Genomic DNA, 25951 nt, shown 5'->3' with positions numbered 1-25951 from the left:
TATGAGGGAACATGATACCCGGGCAGGTTTGAGGCATCAAAAAAGTAAACCCCTTCCAGGCCATCCTCGTGATAAGAGAGCAAACACAAATAGTAATTTCTAGCAAGACATTTCAGAGGTCTTTAACTCTCACATCACTCCAGACAGCAGCTCCACCACCCCTTCTTTCCCCATCCTAGGCCACTGCCTTCTGCTCCTGGCAGGCCCTTCCTGAACATTCCCCTAGAAACTAAAGGACACTTTCATGTCAAGATCGTTTAATGCTTCACAGCCAGAAAAGAGAAGGAGCTGAAGGAACAGAGATGTGATCCTCTCATATTTGAACACTCTGGTGATTAACAATGGAGGAAATTTGGTCTTGAAAACAAGTATTTGTCAGCCCCAAGGGGCAAATGAGCCTGGCAAGCTCAGGCACCAATCCAAGATACACAGATAATCCTAGGGGGAATCTGTCACACTGTGGCTCTTTTGTATATTATGTAAGAGATATGGGTTGGTTTTTTTTTAATAGGTTGTGTGTCCACATAGTTTAAAAGATTCTAGAAGTCCAAAAGGGGACATAACAGAGTCTCTTTCCCATCTTGGACCCTTTTCCAAAAGCACAAAAGCATCATCAGTTTCCTGTAGATCCTTCCAGAAGTGGACTGGGGCTAAGATATACTATCATGTGGGCATGTAGGACACCTGCAATGCTCCCTACACTCACTCAGTGGTATTCTCTGCTCCCCTTCACACCACACCTTGCTTTCCCCACCACACATCCAATGAACAGGACACTCTGGTGGCTTCAGCAATAATGTGAACTGTGAACTTCCAGATGTTCAAGCTGGTTTTAGAAAAGGCAGAGGAACCAGAGATCAAATTGCCAACATCCGTTGGATCATCGAAAAAGCAAGAGAGTTTCAGAACATCTACTTTTGTTTTATTGACTATGCCAAAGCCTTTGACTGTGTGGATCACAATAAACTGTGGAAAATTCTGAAAGAGATCGGCATACCATACCACCTGACCTGCCTCTTAAGAAACCTGTATGCAGGTCAGGAAGAAACAGTTAGAACTGGACATGGAACAACAGACTGCTTCCAAACAGGAAAAGGAGTACGTCAAGGCTGTATATTGTCACCCTGCTTATTTAACTTATATGCAGAGTACATCATGAGAAATGCTGGGCTGGAGGAAGCACAAGCTGGAATCAAGATTGCCGGGAGAAAGATCAATAACCTCAGATATGCAGATGACACCACCCTTAAAGCAGAAAGTAAAGAAGAACTAAAGAGCCTCTTGATGAAAGTGAAAGAGGAGAGTGAAAAAGTTGGCTTAAAGCTCAACATTCAGAAAACTAAGATCAGGGCATCTGGTCCCATCACTTCATGGCAAATAGATGGGGAAACAGTGGAAACAGTGACTGACTTTATTTTTTTGGGTTCCAAAATCACTGTGGATGGTGATTGCAGCCATGAAATTAAAAGACGCTTGCTTCTTGGCAGGAAAGTTATGACTAACCTAGACAGCATATTAAAAAGCAGAGACATTACTTTGTCAACAATGGTCCATCTAGTCAAAGCTATGGTTTTTCCAGTGGTCATGTATGGATGTGAAAGTTGGACTATAAAGAAAGCTGAGCACCGAAGAATTGATGCTTTTGAACTGTGGTGTTGGAGAAGACTCTTGAGAGTCCCTTGGACTGCAAGGAGATCCAACCAGTCCATCCTAAAGGAGATCAGTCCTGGGTGTTCATTGGAAGGACTGACGCTGAAGCTGAAATTCCAATACTTTGGCCACCTAATGCGAAGAGCTGATTCATTTGAAAAGACCCTGATGCTAGGAAAGATTGAGGGCAGGAGGAGAAGGGGACAACAGAGGATGAGATTGTTGGATGGCATCACTGACTTGATGGACATGGGTTTGGTTGGACTCTGGGAGTTGGTGATGGACAGGGAGGCCTGGCATGCTGTGGTTCATGGGGTTGCAAGGAGTCGGACATGACTGAACGACTGAACTGAACTGAACTGGAGATTTTCTCATACCAGTACATGGAGAGTGGTTTCTGTCTCTCTCTCTTTTTTTTGGCTGTTTCATGTGACTTGCAGGATCATAGTTCCCTGGCCAAGGATTGAACCTGGGCCCAGGGCAGTGAAAGAACAGAGTCCTAACCACTGGACCACCAGGGAATTCCCCAGGCCTTACCCTTCTTAATGGCTGTATAGGGGGCATGAGCATCTACCCAGACTCCCATGGATGGATATTTACAAAGGTCACAACCTTTAGCTACTACAACAGAGCTGCCATGAATCTCCTGGAGTATGCTTCTTTATGTCCTAATGATAATGTACCTTTAAGAAAATGCTCAGAAGTGAAAATTTTGCAGGTATCTGATTTATAGGTAGAAGCTGCACTTTTGTGCAAGCATGAGTACAAGAGCCTGGTTCTCCCCAGCCTCATGCTCACAGTGTAGGACAGTGTAAGAGCCTGCCCCAGGTTATGAGGATTGGTAGAGTGGGGGGTTGGTGGGGAGGATGGGCATTAGATCCTGAGCAGTTCTTCTGAGCTGCCGGAGCCCCTGTATTCTCTGGTCAGCCTGCTGCTAAGCCTCCTTGTTCTTCAAGATCTTTCCTGTGTACCCCATCCACATTAACATGACTTTAAAAAAAGTTATTTTTAGTTGTACTGGGTCTTCATTGCTGTGTTAGTCGTTCAGTCATATCTGACTATTTGTGACCTCATGGGCTGTAGCCCACCAGGCTCCTCTGTCCATGAGGATTCTCCAGGCAAGAATACTGGAGTGGGTTTCCATTTCTTTCTCCAGGTTCATTGCTGTACATAGGCTTTCTCTAGTTGTGGTGAGCAGGTGCTACTCTTATCAATCACTTCATTTGCTTTCACTTTTTTTCCTCAAGCTTTTTTCCTGCTCTGAAGATCATGGCATCCAGTCCCATCACTTCATGGGAAATAGATGGGGAAACAGTGGAAACAGTGTCAGACTTTATTTTTCTGGGCTCCAAAATCACTGCAGATGGTGACTGCAGCCATGAAATTAAAAGATGCTTACTCCCTGGAAAGAAAGTTATGACCAACCTAGATAGCATATTCAAAAGCAGAGACATTACTTTGCCAACAAAGGTTCGTCTAGTCAAGGCTATGGTTTTTCCTGTGGTCATGTATGGATGTGAGAGTCGGATTGCGAAGAAGGCTGAGCGCCGAAGAATTGATGCTTTTGAAGTGTGGTGTTGGAGAAGACTCTTGAGAGTCCCTTGGACTGCAAGGAGATCCAACCAGTCCCTTCTGAAGGAGATCAGCCCTGGGATTTCTTTGGAAGGAATGATGCTAAAGCTGAAACTCCAGTACTTTGGCCACCTCATGCGAAGAGTTGACTCATTGGAAAAGACTCTGATGCTGGGAGGGATTGGGGGCAAGAGGAGAAGGGGACGACAGAGGATGAGATGGCTGGATGGCATCACTGACTCAATGGACATGAGTCTGAGTGAACTCCGGGAGTTGGTGATGGACAGGGAGGCCTGGCGTGCTGCGATTCATGGGGTCGCCAAGAGTCGGACACGACTGAGCGACTGATCTGATCTGATCTTTCTATTCAAAGACAACTGCTGGCTTACTGAGTGATTCACTCAGTTGGGAAAATTCAACTGAAAAACTATGAGGTAAGGGGCCCATGCTAAGCAGTTCAGGGAAACCAAAGCTAGGGTAGAAACATCCTCACCCTTAGTGGCTTGTCATTTAGCAAGACCAACAGATAACCCCATAATGTGCGGTGAGTAATGGAACAATATCTCAGCGTGGCTCAAGGGCTTTGCTTCTCTCCGAATCATCATCCATTGCTCACAAACATACACCTCACAATTCTTACTATGTATCTAGCCAAAGGTCCATATAGTCAAAGCTATGGTTTTTCCGGTAGTCATGTACGGATGTGAGGGTTGGACCATAAAGAATGCTGAACACCGAAGAACTGATGCTTTTGAATTGTGGTGCTGGAGAAGACTCTTGAGAGTCCCTTGGACAGCAAGGAGATCAAACCAGTCAATCCTAAAGGAAATCAGCCCTGAATATTCATTGGAAGGACTGATGCTGAAGCTGAAGCTCCAGTATTTTGGTCACCTGATGCAAAAAGCCGACTCATTGGAAAAGACCCTGATGCTGGGAAAGATTGAAGAAAGGAAGAGAAGGGGGCGACAGAGGATGAGATGGTTGAATGGCATCACTGACTCAATGGACACGAGTTTGAGCAAACTCTGGGAGATGGTGAAGGACAGGGAAGCCTGGCGTGTTGCAGACCACAGAGTCAAGGGAGTCAGACACAACTTAGTTACTGGACAACAACAACATTCTATGTGGATAAGCCCTTGAATTGCCCTGACCTTAAGAATTAGGATGTATTTGAGAAGAAAAGGCTGGATGAACCCATAATATCCAAGTCATTTGTACAGCACTCAGGTGCAATTCTGTGCTCTCGATACAATACCGTCACACTCAAGGGGGTAAGAGTTTCCTTTTTTTTTTTCAGTCATGCCGGGTGGCCTGCCGAATCTCAGTTCAGCAACCAGGGATTGAACCAAAGCCTCAACAGTGAAAGCTCTGTGCCCTAACCATTGGACTGCCAGGGAATTTCTAAGAGATTTCAAAGGGGGTTTGGCAAGTGATGAAACTGTCAAATATACAGGCAATTAATGTGTACAGAAAATTTCCGGAAGAAAACACAACTGACTTTGACCATGCTAACCTCTGGGGAGAGAGCCAAGGGCCTGGGGGAGGAGGGACTTACTTTTTAGTGTATTGTTTCAATTTTATTTTGCCATGTGCATGTAGTATTATATAAGTTTTTAAAAATTAAATGAAATAATCTACACAAATTGTGAAACAAACCACCATACTATCTCTTCTGGGACCATACACAGCTGCTGTTTTCATCAAGATAGAAAGCTTTTAAAAGTTACCTATGAAGAGAGAACTGTGCTAAGGGTGAGGTGGAGAGACCAGGGTGGGGATGCATGCGTGAAGAGTGAGAGGAAAAGTATAGACATGAAGGGTGATTTCCAGTCCAGGAAGTGAACAGAAGTGAAAGATGCTTCTAGGAAGCCAGAAGGTGTAGAACTACCTCTCCACTTCTTTAATTATAAAAAGAACTTAGAGCTGCTGAATTGGGGTCCATTCCCTGGAAGGGAAAGAGGCTCTGTCTGTCTAATAGGCCTGTTCTGGGTCCAATCCCAGGGTGAAAGAGAGGATGGAGAGGGAGGACTATCCCAGAAGGAGACCAGGATCTGTGATACCTGGAGGTTGCCAGGAAAAGACAGAGCAGGCTGAGGGCATGTCCAGACTGCAAGCTGAGACAGGCACAGGTGGTAGTGGTTTAGTTGCTCTTCCCTGCAAAAGCGGAGCCCAAGGTGCCAGGAGACAGGCAAGGGACCCTCACTTTCTACCCACAAACTGCCTGGACAGTGCGAGCTCAGGGGGACCAAGGAGGGACCAGATGACGCCTCTACATGGGTCAAGAAGAGAGGGGTGTTCTGCTCACACTGCACACACACTCCAAATACACCAGCTATCAGACGCCTTCCTGTGATAGGCAGCATTTTGGTCCTATGAACTTCCTCCCCATGTTACCCACCAATATGTTACCTCACATGGCATAAGGGATTCTACAGATGTAATTAAGGTAATTAATCTTCTGACTTTAAGTTAGGGAGACTGGGACTTTCCTGATGGTCCAGTGGTTAAGAATGTGCCTTCCAATGCAAGAGATGCAGGTTCAATCCCTGGTTGGGAGACTAAACCTGTGCACTGCAACTATGGAGCCTACATGCCACAGTGAAGAGTCAGCATAGCCAAAAAAAAGAAAACTGAACATGTGAAAATTTCAAAGTTCAAGTCAATGCATTTGGTACATGTATTGCAAGTGCTCTTAATAGTTAATCATGAATTTTTTTTTAAGATGGGGAGATTATATTGGATTATTGGGGTGGGCTTGATCTAATTACATGATACCTTAAACAATAAGGCAGAGACCATTCTCTGGCTGGTAACAGAAGAGGACAGAAATGACATGCCATTGTTGGCTTGAAGATGACAGGATGTCAAGGAAGTGGGGACCTCAGTCCTACAGCCCCAAGGAATTGACTCTGCCAACAACCTGAATGAACCTGTAAGTGGAATCTCCCCAGAGATTCCAGATAAGATAAGATACCTGGGGGATAAGATCCCAGATAAGAGCCTGGGCTGACCCACACCTGGGTTTTGGTCTTGTGAGCTTCTCAGCAGAGGACTCAGTTGACTCTACTTGAACTTCTAACTCTCAGAAACTGTGAAGTAATAAATTTGTACTGTTTAAGGATATTAAAGTTTTAGTAATCTATTATGGAAGCAATAGAAAAGTAATACACCTCCCCCAAATCAAAATTAAATCAACCCCAGAGACAGTTGTTGACACTTGGGTTGCCATGCCCTCCTCCAGGGCATCTTCCTGACCCAGGGATTGAACCTGAGTCTCTTTATGTCTCCTGCATTGGCAGGCAGATTCTCTACCACTAGTGCCACCTGGGAAGTCTACTTATTAGGCATGAGACTAAAATTCCAGGACCAAGGGTTAAACATATCCCAGCTATTAGGGAGCAGCACATCCATCATTAGGTAGGATTTCCACCCAGCAAAGTGGTTGAAATGCCGGGACCCCCAGGAAAGAGCTCATGAGACTAACGTTCTTCCCCATGGTATTCATAATAAAGGATGAGAGGAGAGCAGGAGGCCACCAGTGCCAGCCAAAAGGAGGGCATTGCAACAGAAGACTAGACCACAAGAAGTGCTGGCCATGCTCTCTTTTTTTTTAATTGGAGGACAACTGCTTTACAATGTTGCATTAGTTTCTGCTCTACAACATTGCAAATCAGTCATAACTATATATTTATATCTCTTCTCTTGGGCCTCCCTTCCTGCCCCCATTCCACCCCTCTAGTTCATCACAGAGTACCAGGCTGGGCTCCCTGTGTTATTAACGTATTAGCACCTTCCCACTTGGAGAAGGCGATGGCACCCCACTCCAGTACTCTTGCCTGGAAAATCCCATGGACGGAGGAGCCTGGTAGGCTGCAGTCCATGGGGTTGCGAAGAGTCAGACACGACTGAGCAACTTCACTTTGACTTTTCACTTTCATGCATTGGAGAAGGAAATGGCAACCCACTCCAGTGTTCTTGCCTGGAGAATCCCAGGGATGGGGGAACCTGGTGGGCTGCCGTCTATGGGGTCGCATAGAGTCGGACATGACTGAAGCGACTTAGCAGTAGCAGCAGCAGCAGCAGCACCTTCCCACTAGCTATCTACTTTACACATGATAGTGTACATGTGCCAATGCTACTCTCTGAGTTCATCCCACCCTCTCGTTCCCCCACTGTGTCCACATCTGTGTTCTCCACATCTGTGTCTCCATACCTTCCCTGCAATTAAGTTCATCAGTACCATCTTTCTAGATTCAATATATATGCTTTAATATACTATATTTGTTTTTCTCTTTCTGACTTACTTCACTCTGTATAAAAGGCTCTAGGTTTATCCACCTCACTAGAAGGGACTCAAATTCATTTCTTTTTATGGCTGAGTAGTATTCCATTGTATATATATACCACAACTTCTTTATCCATTCATCTGTCGATGGACATCTCGGTTGTTTCCATATCCTGGCTACTGTAAATAGTGCTGCAATGAACACTGGGGTAACATGTGTCTTTTTGAATTGTGGTTTTCTCAGAGTATATGCCCAGTAATGGGACTGCTGGGTCATACGGTGGCTATGATCCTTAATGGATTTCACAGTCCTCACTAGGTCCAGCCTATTCTCCTCATCTCCACGGGACAGACAGGAGCCTCCCCACTGAAGCTCTGATCAAAATGGGGTTTGCCTCCTAATGCCAGCCCGTGGGGCCTGGGGAAGGAAAAAAAATGGCTCAGCAGAGTTCTGTCTCCATTCTTAGAGACTCAGCCCATCTCTGGTCTGCTGTTTACCTGGGCACAGAACAGGACAGGATGGCACAAGCATATTAAATTAGGTCATCCAGATTCCTTCCTTCCAGCTTGAGGTCGTAATAGCTGAGACGTCTCTCTCTCCCAGTGGAGATGAAAGCCAGGTTCCTTCAGGGGAAAAACTACATACACACTGAGCCAAGACAGGATTCAGTGAACTAGTGTTCAGAGAAGTGGACGTCTTTGACCCAGGACACCCCAGAGGATAAGTCCAGACGAATCCTTTTTAGGATGAAAACTTTTTCTCCAAAATGGAAATATCCTTATTATTTTTTTCTGATGATATTTGATCACAGTAAAACATTCATAAAACACAGCAAATGTGAAACTGACCTCATGATTCCAAATTGCAGAAATAACCCTAGTTAAGTGATGAGTATTTTCGACACTATTTTTAGTATATATTCACATGTGCACAAACTCAGACACTTCAGATATAAACAGGACGCTATATATTATTCACAACCTCATTTAGCTAAGACACAATATATCAGTACAAACACGTAGCTTATGATTTTCACTTGGTTCACCACTATAACTGTACTGGTCATAAGAGAAAAAGAGCTGTCCATCAAAAGGGAATAGATTAAATAAATTACAGTCCATCTATACCATGAAATTCTATGTGGCCTTTAAAAAAAAGTAGGTAGATCTGTTTATGCTTTCATGAAAGTATTTAAAAAAATAAACTTAAAAAACAAAGTAAGAATTATTAGGTATACTATAGCTGTTGTTCAGTCGCCCAATCATGTCCAGCTCTTCGAGACCCCATGAACTGCAGTACACCAAGTCTCCCTGTCCCTCACCATCTCCCAGAGTTTGCTCAAGTTTATGTAAATTGCATTGATGATGTTGTCCAGCCATGTCATCCTCTGATGCCCTCTTCTCCCTCTGCTCTCAATCTTCCCCAGCATCAGGGACTTTTCCAATAAGCATCTGTTCATATCAGATGTGAGAAGGCAACGGCACCCCACTCCAGTACTCTTGCCTGGAAAACCCCATGGACAGAGGAGCCTGGGTGGGCTGCAGTCCATGGGGTCGCTGAGTCGGACACAACTGAGCGAGTTCACTTTCACTTTTCACTTTCATGCACTGGAGAAGGAAATGGCAACCCACTCCAGTGTTCTTGCCTGGAGAATCCCAGGGACGGGGGAGCCTGGTGGGCTGCCGTCTATGGGGTCGCACAGAGTTGGACACGACTGTAGCGACTTAGCAGCAGCAGCAGCAGCATATCAGATGACCAAAATACTGGAGCTTCAGCTTCAGCATCAGTCTGTCCAGTGAATAGTCAGGGTGAATATCCAGTGAATCTCCCTTAACATTGACTGGTTTGATCTCCTTGCTGTCCAAGGAACTTTCAGGGGTCTTCTCCAGCACCACAGTTTGAAGGCATCAATTCCTTGGCGTTCTGCCTTCTTTACAGTCCAACTCTCACAACCACACATGACCCCTGGGAAGACCATAGCCTTGATTATATGGACCTTTGTTGGCAGAGTTACTCCTGTTACCTGGAGTAACAGGCAAATTTGGCCTTGGAATACGGAATGAAGCAGGGCAAAGACTGATAGAGTTTTGCCAAGAAAATGCACTGGTCATAGCAAACACCCTCTTCCAACAACACAAGAGAAGACTCTATACATGGACATCACCAGATGGTAAACACCGAAATCACATTGATTATATTCTTTGCAGCCAAAGATGGAGAAGCTCTATACAGTCAGCAAAAACAAGACCAGGAGCTGACTGTGGCTCAGACCATGAACTCCTTAGTGCCAAATTCAGACTGAAATTGAAGAAAGTAGGGAAAACCACTAGACCATTCAGGTATGACCTAAATCAAATCCCTTATGATTATACAGTGGAAGTGAGAAATAGATTTAAGGGCCTAGATCTGATAGATAGAGTGCCTGATGAACTATGGAATGAGGTTCATGACACTGTACAGGAGACAGGGATCAAGACCATCCCCATGGAAAAGAAATGCAAAAAAGCAAAATGGCTGTCTGGGGAGGCCTTACAAATAGCTGTGAAAAGAAGAGAAGTGAAAAGCAAAGGAGAAAAGGAAAGATATAAACATCTGAATGCAGAGTTCCAAAGAATAGCAAGAAGAGATAAGAAAGCCTTCTTCAGCGATCAATGCAAAGAAATAGAGGAAAACAACAGAATGGGAAAGACTAGGGATCTCTTCAAGAAAATCAGAGATACCAAAGGAACATTTCATGCAAAGATGGGCTCGATAAAGGACAGAAATGGTATGGACCTAACAGAAGCAGAAGATATTAAGAAGAGATGGCAAGAATACACAGAAGAACTGTACAAAAAAGATCTTCACGACCCAGATAATCACGATGGTGTGATCACTGACCTAGAGCCAGACATCCTGGAATGTGAAGTCAAGTGGGCCTTAGAAAGCATCACTATGAACAAAGCTAGTGGAGGTGATGGAATTCCAGTTGAGCTATTTCAAATCCTGAAAGATGATGCTGTGAAAGTGCTGCACTCAATATGCCAGCAAATTTGGAAAACTCAGCAGTGGCCACAGGACTGGAAAGGGTCAGTTTTCATTCCAATCCAAAGAAAGGCAATGCCAAAGAATGCTCAAACTACCACACAATTGCACTCATCTCACACGCTAGTAAAGTAATGCTCAAAATTCTCCAAGCCAGGCTTCAGCAATATGTGAACTGTGAACTTCCTGATGTTCAAGCTGGTTTTAGAAAAGGCAGAGGAACCAGAGATCAAATTGCCAACATCCGCTGGATCATGGAAAAAGCAAGAGAGTTCCAGCAAAACATCTATTTCTGCTTTATTGACTATGCCAAAGCCTTTGACTGTGTGGATCACAACAAACTGTGGAAAATTCTGAAAGAGATGGGAATCCCAGACCACCTGATCTGCCTCTTGAGAAATTTGTATGCAGGTCAGGAAGCAACAGTTAGAACTGGACATGGAACAACAGACTGGTTCCAAATAGGAAAAGGAGTAAGTCAAGGCTGTATATTGTCACCCTGTTTATTTAATTTATATGCAGAGTACATCATGAGAAACGCTGGACTGGAAGAAACACAAGCTGGAATCAAGATTGCCAGGAGAAATATCAATAACCTCAGATATGCAGATGACACCACCCTTATGGCAGAAAGTGAAGAGGAACTCAAAAGCCTCTTGATGAAAGTGAAAGTGGGGAGTGAAAAAGTTGGCTTAAAGCTCAACATTCAGAAAACGAAGATCATGGCATCCGGTCCCACCACTTCATGGGAAATAGATGGGGAAACAGTGGAAACAGTGTCAGACTTTATTTTTCTGGGCTCCAAAATCACTACAGATGGTGACTGCAGCCATGAAATTAAAAGACGCTTACTCCTTGGAAGGAAAGCTACGACCAACCTAGATAGCATATTCAAAAGCAGAGACATTACTTTGCCAACAAAGGTTCGTCTAGTCAAGGCTATGGTTTTTCCTGTGGTCATGTATGGATGTGAGAGTTGGACTGTGAAGAAGGCTGAGCGCTGAAGAATTGATGCTTTTGAAGTGTGGTGTTGGAGAAGACTCTTGAGAGTCCCTTGGACTGCAAGGAGATCCAACCAGTCCATTCTGAAGGAGATCAGCCCTGGGATTTCTTTGGAAGGAATGATGCTAAAGCTGAAACTCCAGTACTTTGGCCACCTCATGGGAAGACTTGACTCATTGGAAAAGACTCTGATGCTGGGAGGGATTGAGGGCAGGAGGAGAAGGAGGCGACAGAGGATGAGATGGCTGGATGGCATCACTGACTCGATGGACGTGAGTGTGAGTGAACTCCGGGAGTTTGTGATGGACAGGGAGGCCTGGCGTGCTGCGATTCATGGGGTCGCCAAGAGTCGGACACGACTGAGAGACTGATCTGATCTGTTGGCAGAGTAATGTCTCTGGTTTTCAACACACTGTCTAGGTTTGTCATCGTTTTCCTGCCAAGAAGCAATCATCTTCTGATTTCATGGCTGCGGTCACCATCTGCAGTGATTTTGGAGCCCAAGGAGAGGGAATCGGTCACTACTTCCACCTTTCCCCCTTCTACTTGCCATACAGTAATGGGGCCAGACGCCATGATCTTAGTTTTTTTGATATTTAGTCTTAAGCCAGCTCTTTCACTCTCCTCCTTCACCCTTGTCAAGGGGCTCTTTAGTTTCTCTTCACTTTCTGCCATTAGAGTGTTATCATCCACATATCTGAGGTTGTTGATGTTTCTCCTGTCTATCTTGATTCCAGCTTGTAACTCATCCAGTCTAGCATTTCTCATGATGTGCTCAGTGTATAGGTTAAACAAACAGGGTGACAATACACAGCCCTGTTGTATTCCTTTCTCGATCTTGAACCAATCACTTGTTCCAGACAGGGTTCTAACTGTTGCTTCTTGACCTGCATACAGGTTTCTCAGGAGACAGGTAAGATGGTCTGGTATTCCTGTCTCTCTAAGAGCTTTCCACAGTTTGTCATGTCCACAGAGTGAAAGGCTTTAGCATAGTCAATGAAACAGAGATAGATGTTTTTCTGAAATTCCCTTGCTTTCTCTATAATCCAGTGAATGTTGGCAGCTTGATCTCTAGCTCCTCTTTCTTTTCTAAACCTGGTTTAGACATCTGGAAGTTCTTGGTTTGCATAATGCTGAAGCATACAGTGCTGTATGTCGTGCTTAGTCGCTCAGTCATGTTCAACTCTTTGTGCCCCCCACTGACTGTAGCCCACCAGGCTCCTCTGTCCATGGGATTCTGCCAGCAAGATTACTGGAGTGGGTTCCCATGCCCTCCTCCAGCGGATCTTCCCAACCCAGGGATTGAACCCAGGTCTCCTACATTGCAGGCAGACTCTTTATTGTCTGAGCTACCAGGGAAGTCCAAAGCATTTGGTACATCCTTAAAAAAAGGAAAAGTATGTGTATATGTGTGTACCCCTGAATATTCATTGGAAGGACTTTTGCTGAAGCTCCAATATTCTGGCTACCTGATGTGAAGAGTCAATTCATTGGAAAAGACCCTGATGCTGGGAAAGACTGAAGGCAAAAGTAGAAGGGGATGGCAGAGGATGAGATGGTTGCATGGCATTATCAACACAGTGAACATGAATTTGAGTAAATTTCAAGAGATAGTGGAGGACAGAGGAACCAAGCGGGCTATAGTCCATGGAGTTGCAAAGAATCAGACACAACTTAGCAAGTGAACAACAAAAAAGGTGTGTGTACATATACACATGCACACATTTTTAAAAATTGTATACAACGGTGAAAAGCAGTAATGGTGAGAGTGAATGGTGTTGGGGGGAAATTTAGTTTTATTGCACACTTTTGTGTATTGTTTCTTATTTTCCTTTTAATTTTTTTAACATATGAATGCTTCTTTACCAACTCCATTAATTGAAGAATTTTGTTTATCTTGCTCATCATTATAAGAACAATACCTGCTCTGATAAGGGCATTCAATAAATATTTACTTGAAGAACAACTTTAGAAGAAGTTTGATTTGAAATGTTCCGGTGAATATCCTTGCACCTGCTTCTCTGCTGATAAGGTTTAAGACTGTGGTCAGACCTTTTCCATCTCTCCCTTGAGACTAGGCAACTTACCTGGAAAAGTCCTGGAGTACTTACCAACAAAGGAAGATGTCGGTGAATGTCTCTGCTGTGGTGAATAGTGCAAATATAATCCAGTACATCATCCATTTGACCTGTTGAAAGAGAAAGCAATAAAGCTAGCAGAAAAGGTCAAGGATGAATGGTTTCCAACTTTAGAGAACAGGCTCCAACAGCAGATGTTGAGATGGGTCCAGGCAGCCTGGCCTACCACTGGTGACCCCTTGTCCTATCCTTCCCCAGGTTGGTCCTGTTCCACTCCAGACCCTGGGGCTACAAGCAAATAGGCCATTTCCACAACTGACCCAGGCTCAAGCTCAAAGTAGACTTTAGGTGGCTTTCACTGGCCCTCAGGTGAGCCACTGAGACCTGAAGACCAGCAGTGACTCAAGATTCAGTCAGGTCATTTTGCCAGTACTAATACCAGGTAAATAAAGTTTCCAAACTTCCACAGAGACACACTCTGGGATGAACTTTAACCTGGCCATATTCTCTGAGATAGAATAATGGTAATCCTCACTGATCACTTAAAAACACTTCTGAGGACTTCCCTGGTGGTCCAGTGGTTAGGACTCAGAGCTTCTACTGCAAGGGGCACGGGTTTGATCCCTGGTCAGGAACTAAGATTCCACATGCTGAGGTACAGCAAAACAAGCAAACAAAAAACTCTTTCATGTGGGAAAGCCCTCACAGAAACTGGATCTTTTCTTTTATCTCCCCCATGTCACCATCCTTTTCCATTTCTACTGTTTCTCTTCCCTAGTTGAAGCCTTGGTTTCCCCCTCCCCGCCTGCCCCCGCTCTCTTTAACTACTGTAAGAGTCTCCTAACTGCTTTCCTGCCCCTTGACTTTCCTCTTACCAATCCATCTTGCAAACTATCCCCACACTAATCTCCCACAAAGCATGAACTCATCCTACTAACCTTTCATTTAAAATCTTCTAGCCTGCAGAATAAAGTCCAAAGTCCTTAGTCTGCTCCTCCTGTTTTTAGAAATGGTGGGGTAGTTTGTATTGGACTAATCCTCTTGCCAATAATGATAATAAACTCAGAACAAAATATTTTATTTTATTCTATCTATCTTTGGCCACACCATGTGGCATATGGGAAATCTTAGTTCCCTGACCAGAGACTGAACCCACACCTTCAGCATCAAAAGCACAGAATCCTAACCACTCGGCTGCCAGGGAATTCCCTAAACAAAATATTTTAAAGTAATTGTCTGAAGGCTAGAAAAGCTATCAAAAGCTGGCAGAAACTGGAAAGGATCCAACTTTTGAAATGTGGGGACCACACCAGAGTAAATCCACGTGGATGCAGCTAAAGAAACCACCCGGTCAGCAAATCATGTGGCAGACAGAACTCCAGAAGAAACCCATAGCCGAATTTGCCTGAGGAAGTGGAAAACAGAGTTTGAGATGGTCAAAGATGCTGGAAATTGAAAAGGAAAAATCCTCAGTAAGAGGGAAGCATAAGTCATAAACCAAACTCACATATAAATTCCTTTCAATTTCTTAGCTGGCTTCTGAATTGTACAGAATCAGCCACCTTGGTAATATGCCAAGGTGGCTGAGTAAAATACAGCTAGGAAGTGGAGAGTTGAGCAGAGATTCAGTTTCTGCCCACTACAGGAGAAATAGAGTGTGGAGTTCAAGTTTTGCCTAATTAGAGAAGGTTGGTAAACATTTGGGAATTTCCAGGGGAACATCTAAAAGGTCATACTTCAGGAATAAAAATTACAACCTAGGACTTAAGAGATTAGCTCTAGGACTAAGAGTAAAACTGAAATACACCTGCCCCCCAAAAATGTAAAACTTAACTACCACAAGGTCAAGATGATCTGTTAGACATTAACTGCCTGCTAGAATAAAAATTAACCTTCTTCACAAGAAGATAACACAGATCTGGAGTTCCTATGATGAAGTGTACATAAAAACTCCAACCATCAAAAAGATGTGTATGTGTGTGTGTGTGTGTGTGTATATATACATGAAGAAACAGGAAAATATGCTCCATGGTTAAGAGAAAAACTAGTCAATAGAAACAGATCCATATTTGACTTAGATGTTACAATTAGGAAAGACTTTAAAAAGTATAAATGTATATTGAGACAACTAAATATTCACACGTAAAAGAATGAAGATGGACTTCTACCTCACACCATATACAAAAAAGTGAACTCAAAATGGATCAGAGACCTAAATGTAATAACCTAAATGTAATGTGTTTTCTTACAAGAAAACACAGGAGTAAATTTTTGCAGCCTTGGGTTAAAAAATGTTTTCTTAGATGTGACACTAAAAACACAAGCAAAAAAAAAAGAAAATAGATATATTAGACCTTATAAAAATTTTAAATTTTTGTACTTCAAAAGATATCATCAAGAAAGTGAAAATACAACCCACAAAATGGGGAAAATACTTGCAAATCAGTATCTGACAAAGTATTTGTATTGAAATAATAAAGAATTTATATAGCACAATGATAAAAAGATCAAACCCAGGTCTCCTGCACTGCAGGCAGATTCTTTACCAACTGAGCTACTAGGGAAGCCCCAATAAAAAGACAAATAACCCAATTTAAAGTGTGTCAAGGGCCCATATCTTTTAGAAAATGAATCAGTAATCAATAAACCCAACACTCATTTATGATAAAAGACCTGAATAGCCAATATGATACTGAAGAAGAGAAACAAAGTCAGAGAACCGACACTGTCTAATTTTAAGACTTACTATAAAGCTACAATAACCAGGAGAGTGTGGTATTAGTGAAATAACAGATAAATATATCAAATAGACTAGACAAATAGAAGAGACAGCCTCCAAACAGACTGCACAAACTGATCCTTGACAAAGGAGCAAAGGCAATTTGATGGAGAAAAGATAGTTTTTTCAATAAGTGGTGCTGGGAACAACTGGATATTTACATTCAAAAAACAAATAGATGTAGACACTGATCTTACATCTTGCACAAAAATTAACTAAAACTATAAAATTTCTAGAAGATAACACAAGAGAAAACCTAGGTGATCTGGAATTTGGTAATTCGTCTTTTAACACACCACCATGACCCATGGAAGAAAAAAATGAAAAGCCAGACTTCATTAAAATGAAAAATTTATGCTCTGCAAAAGATATTGTTCAGAGAATGAAAAGACAAGCCACAGACTGGGAGAAAATATTTGCAATACATATATCTGAAAAGGGACTTGTATCAAAAATATTCAACAAATACTTAAAACTCAACAACAAAAATAACAATCCAATATCTGAACATATATCTCACCAAAGAAGATATACAGCAACTTACTAACAGATATTTTGTTATAGATTTTTTTTTATCACCACTTAACAAGACACTTATCCTAGGAGGAAAAGGATGGGTTCAGTATTTTTTTTTTTAAGTATAAATATGTTTTAAAAAATCTATAGGAAAAGGTAGATATAATAAGTGAAGAGATGGGAGATTTCTAGAGAAAGAAGGAAAATCTTTAAAAAGAACTAAATGACATCCTAGAACTGAAAAACAAAACATCTGAAAAAAATGTTTTTGATTATTGAATGGAATTTATAGCAGTTTGGTCACAACAAGACATCAGTGAACTTGAAGACAAGACAACAGAATCAACCAGGCTGAAGCCTAGGTTAGGGAGTGGGCTGGGGGATGAAGAGTCTCAATACCTGAGGAACACACATCAAGCAGTCAAATATACATGGAATAGGAATTTGAGAGAAGAGAAAAAAGAGAATTGGATAGAAAAATTATTTGAAGAAATACTGCCTAAAGTTTTCCAAAATTTTACCAACATATCAAACCCACAAAACCCAGTGAATTGAAGCAAGATAAATATGAAGAAAACCACATCTAGCCACATTATAGTAAAACTGCTAAAAAACAAAGGGAAAATCTTAAGTGAGGGGGGAAAAAGACATTACATACAGGGGAATGACTGTAAGACTTACAGTTGACTTTTTATCAGAAACAACAAATACCAGAAGAAAATAAATAACATCTTTAAAGTGCCACACACACACACACAAAATAGTGCCAACATATAATTCTATACCCAGCAAAAATATCTTTCAAAAACCAGAGGCAGTTCTGGTGAATCTCATTGCCTTTGTGACTCTGAAACATGTGGCCAAGTAGATCAATTAGAGGCCTTCTCTATTTAGAAAAACAGAATAAACCCTTGGGAACAAGGCTGGCTTAGTCCATCAAAAGAAACTTATTTGTGACACTGTATACTACCAAGGTTATCTGCAGCAGAACAGGCTCCTTAGCAGGAAGCAAACAATCTTATCTAGCTGTAAACTCTCTGGTATACTGGGGCCCAGGATCTAAGAATTCCCAACACTGGTATCCATATACACTGCAAGGAGCCTGAATTCCCTCTCTTGAAGTTTTTTCTTTTCAGTGTTCAAACCATATTCCAGGGACTTCCCTGGAGGTCCAGTAGTTAAGATGCTGCACTTCAGAGAATACTGGCCTAAGTGGGTTTTTGGGAAGATGGGATTAGATAGCTTACAAGGCAAGAAATGCTCCCCAAGAGAAGGATGGCTAGGTATACCACGGGAGGGAAGGGACCTGCTGAAGTCAGGGCATGAGTGACTGATAGTTATGGAACCACTCACATTAACAAGAAATTAAAAAAAATAAAAAAGCCAAATTAGGGAGAAGAAGCTGAGCTCCATGAGGCTGAGGACAATCTGAGGGTTCTGGAGGACATCTAAGAAAAATGCCCAATGGGTCTCTAGAGAGGCAAAAGTAAATCTCAGGAAGGAGATTGGGGCTGAAGACTGAAGACAAAGATGAGGAAGCCATGGCAGAGAGGAGGCTGGAAGGGATAGCCTGAAGAATTTTCCATCATGTACTCCTTCACCTTAAAATACTTTCATGCAGAAAGAAGGATCTGAGAATGACTCACTGAGCCTAACAAGGTAAATGAAATACTGGTGACTCAGACATGGAAACCATAAATAAATATCTGGAAATGGTCTCCCGACCACTCCTCAGAGAAACCAAATGGAAGTTCTTTTTCCAAGATTTGAAATAGAACTTGCCATGTTAAAGGGATTCTACCCCAAACTCCCTGCAAGGTGAGTGGGAGTGTGGGTAGGCCGGCACCCAGAATAGAGAGAGGAAGATATTGTTGACTTGTGACATTATCATCGGGGCAACTCTGGAGTGGACAGTTGACAGCACAACTGGGAACTCCCTCTGGACTGGTCAAGCACAGGAATGAGGAGACAGGAGAGAAGCGATGACCCTAGGTTACAACAAAAGGGTGGGAAGTAGATCTTGGTGACCTTCCATGAGTCACAGAATGGGCTGAGACCCCAGGACCCATCAGATCCTGCCCCCAGGGCTCTTGGGAGCCTGTGAAAGGCCTCCTCCATGAACTCTGGAGGCAGCAGGCTCAGTCAACTCTTAGCTTACCTCACCTTTGGACCCTCCCCCACACCAGTCACACTAATATTTCTTAAGCCTTTCACACTCCCTTCTGCATCTGAGCTCTGCTTCAGTCTCACAGGGAACCCTCTCTGACAAATGACTGAGGAAGGAAATATCTGAGCCTGGTTGACAGATGAGTTGGCATCATCTGCTGGTACAAGTTCACAGGGGACAACTGTATAGTCAGAGGTGGCTGGGAGAGAGTAGGGAGGGAAATTCCCTGTAGGCAGAACTTTGAGCAGTGCTCTCAATCCAGAAGGAGAATTGTCCTGAGGTAAGGCATTTATACGAGTCGGACACGACTGAGCAACTTCACTTTCACTTTTCACTTTCATGCACTGGAGAAGGAAATGGCAACCCACTCCAGTGTTCTTGCCTGGAGAATCCCAGGGACGGGGGAGCCTGGTGGGCTGCCGTCTATGGGGTTGCACAGAGTCGGACATGACTGAAGCGACTTAGCAGCAGCAGCATGTATATTAACCATATTTTCATATTTTCTGTATTCTTTTTTTTAGATTTTTCTTGATGTGGATCATTTTTAAAGTCTTTACTGAATTTTTTACAATATTGTTTCTGTTTTATGACTGCAAGGTTTTTTGGCCACAAGGCATGTGGGATCTTAGCTCTCCAACCAGGAACTGAACTTGCATTCCCTTTCATGCAATGAACTTGCATTGGAAGAAGTCTTAACCACTGGACCACCAGGGAAGTCCCATTTTCTGTGTTCTTGATGTTGGGGTCTTGCTGACTGGAGAGACTGCCTCTCCTATGACTAGCTAATTCATAAAGATAGCAAATTTCTTATCCCAGGGCACATATGCAAACTGAGCAATCTGGGGTCCATACTACAAACCACCTCCTTTATGGAGCTCTCACAGGTTGAGCTAATATTTCCCAGCCCTAGTCATCTGGGGCCAGCTGCCAGATAACTGGAGGCAGATCCCATACCCCAGAGCCTGCTGAAATTATTCAAACTAGCCAGTAGTAAGGTTGCTCACTCTGCTTTGCCTTGAATTCCCCACAGAAACTGTAATAAGGTCAATGCCCATGTTTTCCCCTTGCTCTCCCTCTAACTCCTAACTGACCCTGGTGCTTCTCCAGTGGCCCTGCATGATGTGCTGAACCTCCTACTTCCAAGGAACTGTGAGTAAAAACTTCTTCCTCTATGAGTCATTTCTGTGTCTGCATGCCTTACCATAGCTGATTAAAATGAATCTGGGATACATTTTAAAACACCACGTAAGAATTTGGATAGATGATGAGGTACTTGGAAGGGACAAGACTGAGAATTTGGTGTTGAGGTGGTTTTGAAATTATGTGGATGGGTCCATGCTGCTGCTGCTGCTAAGTCGCTTCAGTCGTGTCCAACTCTGTGCGACCCCATAGACGGCAGCCCACCAGGCTCCCCCGTCCCTGGGATTCTCCAGACAAGAACACTGGAGTGGGTTGCCATTTCCTTCTCCAATGCAGGAAAGTGAAAAGTGAAAGTGAAGTCGCTCAGTTGTGTCCGACTCTTTATGACCCCATGGAGTGCAGCCTACCAGGCTCCTCTGTCCATGGAATTTTCCAGGAAAGGGTACTGGACTGGAGTGCCATCGCCTTCTCCAGGATGGGTCCATAGAATGCAGATATTTGTGGCTCATGCTAACGCTCACCAGAAGGTCCCTATGGCAGAGGAGGCTCTTGGTAATCAGGTGGATGAGATGACCAGCTCTGTAGATGTCTGTGAGCCTTTTACTTCAGGCATGATATTGCTTGATCAGTAGCAGTGGTCATGTGGACAGAGGAAACACACTGGCTCAGCAATGTGCATTTCTCTCACCAAGGATGACCTGGTCATGACCACTGCTCAGACACCAAGTTGCCAACAGCAGTGACTAAGCATCTCTAGGATGGCACCATAATTCAAGGCACCAGCCAGCCTCCTGGGAGCAGGCCATCATACCAAGCCCCTTTCTTCATAGAAAGGGGAGCACAGAGTCTTTCTGGAATATTCATTCATTGGGCATGAGGGCTTGTTTTCCCCACTGCCATGTTTCTGGCATCCACACAACAAACTGTGGACTCCATTGAGTATCCTTCTCATTTTGATATATTCCACCCAACAATCCCATGAGAGGAGCTTGGCAGGCTGCAATCCATGGTGTCATAAAGAGTCAAACACGACTGAGTGCACACACACAGCCAACACTGCCTCTGACCAAAGGCTCTCTTTTACAGCCAAAGAAATGCAACAATAGGCTGATGTCTCGGGGAATCTCTGATCTAATCATGTATCCCATTGCCCAGAAGCAGCTGGCCTTATACAATGCTGCAAGAGCTTAGGAGAGTGCCAGAAAAGAACCAGATGGGAATTAGCATTCTGGGAAGTTGCTATGCTCTCCTAGACAATGCAGTTTCCTCTCTGAACTAGTGACCAACACATGGTACTGCATCTTAGCCAGAATCTAAAGGTTCAGGAACCAAGGAAATGAGGGTGCTGTTTCTTAGGATTAGGCCTAATGCTAGCTCCCTGCAATTCAAAGTGTGGTTCATGAGACTGCAACATTAGAATCCCCAAGGAGTTTGTTAGAAATGTAGAATCAGCTTGTTAGAAGTGTAGCATCTCAGATCCCACTCCAGAGCTAATGGATCAGTTCTACATTTTAATAAAACTCTCTGCTTATTCATATGCATGTTAAAGTTTGAGAATCACTGGTCTAACCCACTCATAACACTTCAATTCTCATCCTCAAACTTCTGAGCTCTGGTCTTTAATAATTTTAGTGCTTGAAGGATGGATGCTTTCACCAGGGATATAAAATGGTTCTGATGAAGTGCAAGCAGAGACTAGAAGGTCACCTGGCCATTTCAAGGCCACCGTGTCACTAGGAAACAGATAATAAAGGGCTTATGGACTGCAAGAAGATCCAACCAGTCCATCCTAAAGGAAACCAGTCCTGAATATTTATTGGAAGGACTGATGCAGAAGCTGAAACGCCAATACCTTGGCCACCTGATGCAAAGAGCTGACTCATTTGAAAAGACTCTGATGCTGGTCTTTTCAAGATTGAAGGTGAGAGAGAAGGGGATGATCGAGGATGAGATGGTTGGATGGCATCATTGACTCAATGGACATGAGTTTGGGTACACTCCGGGAGTTGGTGTTGGACAGGGAGGCCTGGCATGCTGCAGTCCATGGGGTTGCAAAGAGTCAGACACGACTGAGTGACTGAACTGAACTGAACTGGGCTTTGGTAGGGTAACTGATACTGCTTATGAAGGGGAACTAGAGTTGCTATTACACATGTGGTGGGAAGGAGGTTGGATGGAGGTTAAGAATCCTTTAGGGCAGCCATCCCCAACTTTTTTGGCACCAGGGACCAATTTCAATTTCGTGGAAGATAATTTTTCCATGGATGGGGGTTGGCGGGTGGTTTCAGGATGGTTCAAGTGCAGTAGGGTTTGTGCTTTTATGATAATCTAAAGCCACTGTTGATCTGATAGGAGGTGGAGCTCAGGCGATAATGTGCGAGATGGGGAGCAGCCATAAATACAAATGAAGCTTCACTTGCTTGCCTACTGCCCACCTCCTGCTGTGTGGCCTGGTTCCTAACAGGCCATGAATACAGGCTTGTGGCCTGGGGATTGGGAATCTCTGCTCTAGGGGATCTGCAAGCATTGTTTTGTTCAGAGGTAAAAGTCAACGGATCATTACTACAACCCTCCAGAGCAAGACCACTAAGGCCTCAGATTCCCCAGGAATGAAGATTTAGGTCACAACCTTGGAGAAGAAAAAAGGGCTTCCCTGGTGGCTCAGATGGTAAAGAATCTGCCTGCAATGCAGGAGACCTGAGTTCAATCCCTGGGTTGGGAAGATGCCCTGGCGAAAGAAATGGCAACCCACTCCAGGATTCTTGCCTGAGAAATCCCATGGACAGAGAAGCCTGGCAGGCTACTGTCCATGTGGTTGCAAAGAGTCCAACACAACTGAGCCACTAACACTACCACTTGGAGAAGAAACCACACTCACTAAAGTTGAAGGCACAGGGAGCATGGACTAGATGGTGGAAAAGGGAAGTAATAGGAAAAGCTGTGAAAGACTTCGGAATGGGTGTCCTGTGGACTGCTAGGTGCTAGCCAGAGCAGCCAGCCTCCTGAATTATTTTAACTCTGCAGGTGTCTTGTTTTACAATATCTTTGAGTTATTTTACAACTTTGTGAGTTATTGAAAACTGATTGCAATGCAGATAATTTAGTCTATAGAGGTGAACAATAATTTTGTCCAATGGAGATACAACTGGGTCCAATGATCACATTTCCCAAGAAATCAGTTGAATATCTATGAACAAACATTTCATCATACCTCATTGCTTACATATATATCTGTTCTTTGGAGTCTCCTTTGGACTGATTTCTTTTTTAACACCTTATTGGTCCCCACATTACTCAGTGAGTTAAGTAAAATTTTCAACATGTGTTAATTTTATATTTGTATAAAAATCATGATTTCACCCCTTTTTAAATTCAGTCAGTTCAGTTGCTCAGTCATGTCCGACTCTTTGCGACCCCAGGGACTGCAGCACGCCAGGCCTCCCTGTCCATTACCAACTCCCAGAGTTTACTCAAACTCATGTCCACTGAGTTGGTGATGCCATCCGACCATCTCATCCTCTGTCGTCCCCTTTTCCTCCCACCTGCAATCTTTCCCAGGATCAGGGTCTTTTCAGATGAGTCAGTTCTTCGCATCAGGTGGCCAAAGTATTGGAGTTTTAGCTTCAGCATCAGTCCTTCCAATGAACATTCACGACTGATTTCCTTTAGGATGGACTGGTTGGATCTCCTTGCAGTCCAAAGGACTCTCAGGAGTCTTCTCCAACACCACAGTTCAAAGGCATCAATTCTTCTGCCCTCAGCTTTCTTTATACTCCAACTCTCACATCCATACATGACTACTGGAAAAACCATAGCTTTGACTAGATGGACCTTTGTTGGCAAAGTAATGTCTTTGCTTTTTAATATGCTGTCTATGTTGGTCATAACTTTTCTTCCAAGGAGTAAGCATCTTTTAATTTAATGGCTGCAGTCACCATCTGCAGTGATTTTGGAGCCCCCAAAAATAAAGTCTGTCACTGTTTCACCATTTCCCTGTCTTTTTGCCATGAAGTGATGGGACTGGATGCTATGATCTTGGTTTTTTGAAAGTTGAGTTTTAAGCCAACTTTTTCACTCTCCTCTTTCACTTTCTTCAAGAGGCTCTTTAGTTCTTTGCTTTCTGCCATTAAGGGTGGTGTCATCTACATATTTGAGGTTATTGATATTTCTCCTGGCAATCTTGATTCCAGCTTGTGCTTCATCCAGCCCAGTATTTCTCATGATGTACTCTGTGTATAAGTTAAATGGGCCAGGGTGACAATATACAGCCTTGATGTACTCCTTTCCCAACTTGGAATCAGTCTGTTGTTCCATGTCCAGTTCTAACTGTTGCTTCCTGACCTGCATACAGGTTTCTCAAGAGGCAAGTCAGGTGGTCTGGTATTTCCATCTCTTTCAGAATTTTCCACAGTTTGTTGTGATCCACACAGTCAAAGGCTTTGGCATAGTCAATAAAGCAGAAATAGATGCTTTTCTGGAACTCTCTTGCTTTTTCCATGATCCAGCTGATATTGGCAATTTGCTCTCTGGTTCCTCTGCCTTTTCTAAATCCAGCTTGAACGTCTGGAAGCTCATGGTTCACGTACTGTTGAAGCTTGGCTTGGAGAATTTTGAGCATTACTTTACTAGCATGTGAGATGAGTGCAATTGTGTGGTACTTTGAACATTCTTTGGCACTGCCTTTCTTTGGGATTGGAATGAAGACTTAAATTTTTCCAGTCCTATGACCACTGCTGAGTTTTCCAAATTTGCTGGCATATGAACAAAGACATACATACCAAGCATGAACTCATGACCACTGACTTAAATAAGGGCTCTAGCTTCTATTCATATTTTCTTTCTTTCTGTGTCATGTATAGATTTAAATATTTTAACTAATTTTATTTTTATTTATTCTCCTTCTCCCCTTAACATAGTACATGGGCTCTGCCAGTGATGGTTCACTTGGCAATTTAATTTTTAGAGTGTTTACTATTAAGGTTGAATCCTGTCAGAGCCCGAAGAAGAGAGGACTTTGCCAGAGATATGGATCTGGAGCTGGACTCAAATGAAGAAATTTGGATTTGGCAAGAAGATGGTATAGAATTCTTACTGGAAGAATTTGTTTTGTTTTGGGGTGAAGCAGAAAAAAATAGCTTTGTTGCTTTGCGAGGCAAAGGCAGACACAGTGGGACTGTGCCTCTCAAAACTGTGTGTCCCAGCCTGGAAAGAACTGGCGAGGAGTTTTATTCCTGCCTCAAGTGGTCTCCTGATCTTCTCTGAAGAATATTTCATCAAGGGTGTTCCATCTTCCATTTGTTCTGAAAGGATTTTTTAAAAGCCAAAACCTAGGTAAAGGAGTGGATGCAGATGTTGTGCAGCCTAGGAAATAACTGTAATATAGATCACTATATATTTTCATATATATAATATACAGGCATATCTCCTTTTATTGTTTATTTTTTAAATGTTCTTTGCAGACATTGAGTTTTTTCACAAACTGAAAATTTGTAGTTAAGCAGATATACTGGCACCATTTTTCCAACAGCATTATTTTTGAATAAAGGTGTATATAGTTTCTTAGAGAAGGGAATGGAGAAGGGAATGGCAAACCACTTCAGTATTCTTGCCTTGAGAAACCCATGAACAGTATGAAAAGGCAAAATGATAGGATACTGAAAGAGGAACTCCCCAGGTCAGTAGGTGCCCAATATGCTACTGGAGATCAGTGGAGAAATAACTCCAGAAAGAATGAAGG

At 43.1% G+C, this 25951-nt stretch overlaps 1 protein-coding gene and 1 non-coding gene across 6 annotated transcripts in view; both read right to left on the bottom strand.

The window, feature by feature from the left end:
- Positions 1 to 25951, bottom strand: part of REEP1 (receptor accessory protein 1) — a 137172-nt gene that overhangs the window by 45398 nt on the left and 65823 nt on the right. For all 5 annotated transcript variants that reach the window (XM_055540327.1, XM_055540324.1, XM_055540325.1 and 2 more), the window contains exon 3: positions 13646 to 13722. In XM_055540327.1, coding sequence (XP_055396302.1) covers positions 13646 to 13722 — 77 coding nt within the window. The remainder of the gene's footprint in view (positions 1 to 13645; positions 13723 to 25951) is intronic.
- Positions 2099 to 2171, bottom strand: TRNAE-UUC (transfer RNA glutamic acid (anticodon UUC)). The gene has a single exon. It is a non-coding gene; the product is annotated as a tRNA-Glu (tRNA).

The sequence above is a fragment of the Bubalus kerabau genome, chromosome 11, assembly GCF_029407905.1.
Source record: "Bubalus kerabau isolate K-KA32 ecotype Philippines breed swamp buffalo chromosome 11, PCC_UOA_SB_1v2, whole genome shotgun sequence".
Lineage (NCBI taxonomy): Eukaryota > Metazoa > Chordata > Mammalia > Artiodactyla > Bovidae > Bubalus > Bubalus kerabau.
This window is presented reverse-complemented; position numbering and strand designations above follow the sequence as displayed.